General features: G+C 41.6%; 1 protein-coding gene across 1 annotated transcript in view; it reads right to left on the reverse strand.

Moving 5' to 3' along the window:
• LOC129238271 (disintegrin and metalloproteinase domain-containing protein 12) overlaps positions 1–4,885 on the reverse strand; it is a 148,451-nt gene extending 143,566 nt beyond the window's left edge. Inside the window, exon 1 of the mRNA XM_054873313.1 lies at positions 4,738–4,885. Within this exon, the coding sequence (XP_054729288.1) occupies positions 4,738–4,885 (148 nt within the window). The remainder of the gene's footprint in view (positions 1–4,737) is intronic.
• Positions 4,886–6,461: the final 1,576 nt, after the last annotated feature.

Consider the following 6,461-nt stretch of genomic DNA (forward strand, 5'->3'; position numbering starts at 1 on the left):
GATAGATATAATCCCAAAATTGTAAAAAAAATACCAAAAGTACAAAATTTTGTCTTCAAAATTAAATTTTTTGTTTTAATTATACAAGTATTTTTTAAAATATTACTTTTTTTAATATATTTTATGCTAAAAAAAATTTTTAATTTTTCTTATTTTACATAAATTTATGATATATTTAAGCAAATTTATTTTTAAATTGACTTTTTTTTATAATTGTGAAAAAATTTATAAAAAATACAAAATTTTTCTTCAAAATTATAACATTTTTTTTAATTATACAAGTATTTTTCCAAATATAATTTTTTTAAACATATTTTATGTTAATTAAAAAAAATTGTTTAACTATTTTGCTTTTACATAAATTTGTATTTAAACAAAATCATTTTTAAATTTTCAATTTTTTTTTTTCAAGATTATAAAAATTTGTTCCAAATTTATAATTTTTTTTTAAATTTACAGAAATATTCCTTCAAAATTTTCTCAGTTTACTTCGTATTCAAGCCAACAGATAGCCAACATTTATCACAATTTAAAAAATCTCCAAATACTTCGATCACTTAACAATAAATCGCCCAATATAAAGAAATGAGTAACAAGAACGTAAAATTTGTCTCAGTCATGAAGTCTCACACACGCACACAAACATCCAAACGACTATATTAAGGTGCTCCTCATTTAGTCCCCTCACAGCGCAATTAAACGACCGCATGCCATATTTGGCAAAACATCATTAACCTGAAGCGCTGCGGTTTTATACACTTTTGGTTACACCATCCGGTTGGACGATTCAATCCAAAAGAAACACAAAAAAAACCTGCTGCTGACATCTACGGCGCTGCGAATTAGAGTACATTGCACCCGTGCGCAGTACAACAAGGCGACAATAATTGGCATAAAAACCAGACATTGAAAACAGCTGTTTCATCAACGTCCACAACTAATACCAGTACTTGTGTCACTTGCTGCAGTTGATATAGAAAGGCAGGTATTTTATTAAAATTAAAAAATATATATATAAAATTTTTATTGGCAATCATTCACACCGTTTGCCCATTAAAACTCACCGTAAACGGAAGTTGGTGAAATAAATAGTACGCTAAAAGCGGGTATGCAATTAAAAGCTGAATAGTTGTGAAAGCAAATTAAGCTGCGTGAATGCCATCGGGAGCACGTACCACCGTAAGCCAAGGCGCAGATTAAATAGCAGGTGGAATATTTGGTGAATGGGAAAGCAAGGTTTTAATTGAAAAAGTAGCCTGTTTTAGGTGGAAATTATTTATGGACTTTAATGTTGGTGCATTTAAGTCGAATGTCAGCTTGAAGGCTTGTTCGATAAATTATTATTAGTTTTTCTACCTTTTTGTATAGTACTGGATTTTTTTCATGCTTTTAGCAATAAACGATTGCTTCGATTTTTAATGCATTATTTTATTTTATTTATTTTACTGGCATGTCATATAATTTCTCTTATTTTATTTTGTTTGGTTGGTTGGTTGGTTTAAGGGTGACCCCGCGTCGGAGTGCCACATAGACCGCAAGTTGGGTCCGTTGTGTTGCCCTGGAGCTCATTATGTTACATGATTTCCCCACCTAACCGAGATTTTTATTGTGGATTTTGGTCAAAGATATTAATTCGTTTCGAGAATTTGATGAGAGATTCGATTTTCAGGTTCGAGAGTACTGAAAGATTGTCAATTGTTGGAGAGCCAAGAAGAGCGAGGCGACTTCTGGCTAGACCGGGACAACTGCACAGCAAATGTCTGCTCGATACTTCCTCATCTTCGTCCTCACAGTATCTGCACAGGTCGTTTTGAGGAACCCCGAGCCGACGTGCGTGAGTGCCCAACAGGCAGTGGCCGGTGATAAGAGATATTATATGCCTTAGTTCGTGTTTCGAAAGACTTATAAGGGTTTTTGTCTGTTTCAGATTGTAGGATGGCCAGATTTGTCTGGTCGTAACGCAAGTAGTTTCCACTCGCCACCTCCGATCAGCAATGCTGTGAAATTCTCGATCAATGAGTAATTTACATGTTGAGAGCGGAATGTGGATTGTGGGTAAGTTACTAACATTTGATTGCGCAGCTCCAGCTCTTGCGAGCTCATCAGCTTTGCAGTTACCTTCGAATCCACTGTGACCCGGTATCCAGATAACTTGGACAGAATTCTGAACACTTATCTCGTTAAGAGATAAGAGACAGGATCGAACCACATCTGAGTGGGTATAAGAGGAGCTGAGTGCTCGAACGGCCGCTTGACTGTCGGTGAAAAAGCGGATATCCTCTAGTGATATTCTATTTTCTAAGAGAGTTTTCGCAGCATACCAGATAGCGCATACTTCCGCTTGGAATACGCTACAGTAGTCGGGTAATCTAAATGATAGATTGATGTGAGGGGATTTGGAAAAGATTCCAAATCCCACTTTACCGTCTTGTTTTGAACCATCTGTATATATAATCAGTGGGCCATCGATTTCGGTTAGATTTGTCTTCCATTCTTCCCTAGTTGGGAGTGAACAGGAGAATAGCAAGGGTGGTGATGGAAGACTTACATGATAGTCTATGTCGGAAGAGATAACAGTGTTCCTGTTCAGTATGGCCGAATGGCCAAGATACTTATTCCATTTCGATATAGCATTCATGCGTGTCGCTGCTTTCGCTGCAATCGCTTTGCCAGCCAGATCGATAGGGAACAAGTGAAGCAACGTATTTAAAGCCTTAGTAGGTGTTGTACTTAAGCATCCTGTTATCAGGAGGCAGGCTGTTCTTTGAACTCGATCAATTGTGGCTACTCTGCACCGTTTTTCGAGTGCTGTCCACCATACAACCACACCGTAGAAGAGTATCGGTTTGATGATCGAGGTATATATCCAATAAATGATCCGAGGTGAAAAACCCCAGGTTTTGCCTATAGCTTTCTTACAAGTATAGAGAGCTATGAAAGCTTTTTTACATCTGTTTTCGATGTTCAATTTCCAACTCAACTTCCTATCTAGAATAACTCCTAGATATTTAGCTGAGTCAGATAGGAGTAATGATTCCCCTTTTAAAGTTATTGTTTGCAGTGGAGGAGATTGTTGTTTCCTATTGAAGAGAACAAGATCTGTCTTTGCTGGATTCGCATTTAGTCCGCATTCGGTGCACCATTTTGACAGAATATTGATTGAGCGTTGCATGAGCTCAGTGAGGGTATTCAGGTGTTTGCCTGACACGCAGAGAGCAATATCATCTGCATAGGCTACAACCTTGCAGCCTGCTTTTCCGAGATTTCGAAGCAAACTGTTTACAGCGAGATTCCAGAGAAGGGGTGAAAGTACTCCGCCTTGAGGAGTGCCTTTGACGGCGTACATTCTCATGCGGCTTAGCCCAAGCTCTGAAGTGATTATTCTATTTTGGAGCATTTGTTCGATCATCTTTCGGATGGAGTAATTAATACCCAATTTGGCAATTTCAGATAAAATAGCGTTGGGTTCAATATTATTAAAAGCACCTTCTATGTCCATAAATGCGACAAGAGAGTACTCCTTATTGTGAAGGGAAGTTTCCACTGTTTGCACCAGTGAATGAAGTGCCGTTTCAGTCGATTTCCCTTTAGTGTAGGCATGTTGTGCCTCAGAGATCAACTTGGTATCAAGTTGGGTTTTGATTTGCTCATCTAAGACTTTTTCAAAAGCCTTTAAGCAAAAAGAGGTTAGGCTAATGGGCCTGAAGTCGTTTGCTTTGCAGTGTGAAGGTTTCCCCGTTTTCGGAATGAATATTACCTTCGATTTCTTCCATGTTGTCGGAAGGTAAGAGAGATTTAAACACTTGTTAAAGATCCTTGTTAACCAAGGCAGTAGAATTTCCAGTCCTTCTTGAAGTTCTGCTGGAATGATGTTGTCAGGACCTGGTGATTTAAATTTTTTAAAGCTTAGTATTGCTGTAGAGATGCTATTAGAGCTGATTAGATCTGATCTATTCCCATAATTACTCTGAGGAGTGCTGGGAAGTGCAGGTAGGTTGGCAACACAGCCTGGAAAGTGAGATTCTAGAAGTATTCTAAGAGTGTGGTCAGTTGAAGTAGTCCAAGTTCCATCTTGAGTCATGATAAAACTGGGAGAGACTGGGTTTGATGCAAGAATCTTGCGTAGTCTGCTTACTTCTGAGGTGTTCTCTAATTCTTGAGTGTATGATCGCCAGGATGTGCGTTTTGCACTTCTGACAGCTTTCTTAAAGTCTTTGAGACATTGTCGATATTCTTCCCATTCGTCTGTAATTTTAGATTGGTTAAAGAGTTTCCGAGTTCGATTGCGAAGTTCTGAGATTTCTGGAGTCCACCAAAAAGGTTTATGCTTACCTCCTGTTTTTGTCAGGGGACAAGATTGTCGTGCTGCGCTTTGACACGTCTTCGTTATCATGTTGACAGCGTTTTCGATATCGTTTTTATTTGCCATTTCAAACTGCCTGATATCAGGAAGTCCATTGGCAAGATGTTCTTTATATTTGATCCAATTCATACGTTTTTTGTTAAGGTACTTCATGGGTTTTGCCGTTTCGGCTTTTAAGGTGAATGTTATATATTGGTGGTCGGAAAAAGAGTGCTGTTTATCAACGCTCCAGTCCTGCACCAGTTGTGTACATGATTCGCTAGCAAGAGTAATATCGAGTACCTCTCTTCTAGACGAGTTAAGAAACGTAGGGACATCACCTCTATTACATATATCAAGCTTATTCGCTAGAATATAATCAAAAAGTTGCTCACCTCGTGTGTTGTTGTTTGTACTGCCCCAAACAATGTGATGTGCATTAGCGTCTGCTCCAATGATGATGCGTTTCTGGTTCAGATGCGCCGTATTGACGAGCCTCCTCACTGCTTCAGGAGGAGGCGCCTCCGCTGCGTCGTAAGGCATGTAAGCCGCCACAATCCAAATCGGGCCGTGGACTGCTTCAACCTCTATGGCAGTGGTGTCAGCATTGCTAAAGGGAAGAAGAAAAGCATTAATATGTTTTCGAATGAGAATACAAGAGCGCGATCTGACATTAGCCTCACCTTGAAACAAGGTGTAGTGCCTATCTTTCAGGCCGCATATCTTGTTGTTTGATATCCAAGGTTCTTGGATGAGAATGATGTCTTCTCTGAGGTCAGAGAGACGAAGAATGAGGGCTGCCGAGGCAGCCTTAGAGTGGTGCAGATTAATCTGCAGCACTTTTAGACGGACATTTGATGACTGTGGCGTTCGCGTCATCACCGCTATCTAAGAGACTATCCTCGTCCTCGAGTTGAATGTTGAATAAGTTTCCCACAAGTTCGCTGTTTGATTCCGAATCGGACTCAATCGTCGAAACTTGTGAGAGAGGCTTATCGACATCCATCTCGGGGGCCGCCGTACTCTCTTCGCTGGGTGCGAGGAGATTTTTCGGCTGATAGGTCCAAATGGTAGTGGTAGTGAACCCGAATGCCACAATCCCCTTGCGGTCGTCCAGTGCTTGAACGCTTTCCTGGTCCAGGAGCAGCGTGACATGTCTGGAGTTTCCTGAAGGCTCTTCCACCTTAACTACCCTCCAGTTTTCGGTGGGTAGGTTCGGGTTTCCGATCTTCAGTAGCTCCAGGATGGTTTCCGGATCGGATGGCTCTACAGGAATTCTTGCCCTGCCGCGGGGTTTGTTGGGAATATCGCTCTTTTTGATAAGTTGGAGATTCGCTCCGGGCCATACCTCGCCGAGTCGGTCGAGGGCCTTGCCGTACAGGCTGACCGAACGTTGATCCGAGCACGCGATCAACTTGACCCTTGCCTGGAACCATCCCGCGTCAGAGCAGAAAGGAGGAGGCCCTGGGTTCTGCTTCAGAACGTCCAGGTATCCCAACTGGAGTTTTCTCTCCACAATCTTCCAGTTTGATGGAGAGATGAAACCGTCAGGGTGGCTCTTATCCACCACCGCCATGACCAGACTATCTCTGGCAACTTCGCAGAACTTGCGTAATTTGACCTCAGAGGAAGCTTTATGCTTCTTGGGGTCGTTGGAGCTAGAAGGATCCTCTGAAGACCGCTGCCGCTTAGCTGCACTCGGTTTCTCTTTGGATGCCTCATACTTCCGAAGGACTTCCCGGGCCCAACCGAGAGTTGACTTTTGTTGGTCGGACAGCTCCTCCTCAGGGGTTTTGCCGAACTTTTCCATAAGGAATGTGGCGCGTCTTCGATCTCTGTATCGACGGAGATGAGGAGGGATGGGTTTTCTGGAGACTTCTGTCCGACTTGTTTTCCCAGTTTCTGGCAAAACAGATTTGGTGATCAATGGGTTCTCCGCAGCCGAGTCGGTTTTGGAGGAAGTAGAAGCCACCTGGGAGTGCGGTGGTGTCTCCCTGACGGTCTTGCTCTTAGTGAGCACTTTAGCCACCGAAGGGGTGGTTTTTGACTCCGCCATTAGTTTGGTGGAGCCAACAGGTCTTCCGCGTCGGGAAGGAATTTTTTTGTTGTGTTGTTTGTT

The sequence above is a fragment of the Anastrepha obliqua genome, chromosome 1 (genome assembly GCF_027943255.1).
Source record: "Anastrepha obliqua isolate idAnaObli1 chromosome 1, idAnaObli1_1.0, whole genome shotgun sequence".
NCBI classification, from domain to species: Eukaryota; Metazoa; Arthropoda; class Insecta; order Diptera; family Tephritidae; genus Anastrepha; species Anastrepha obliqua.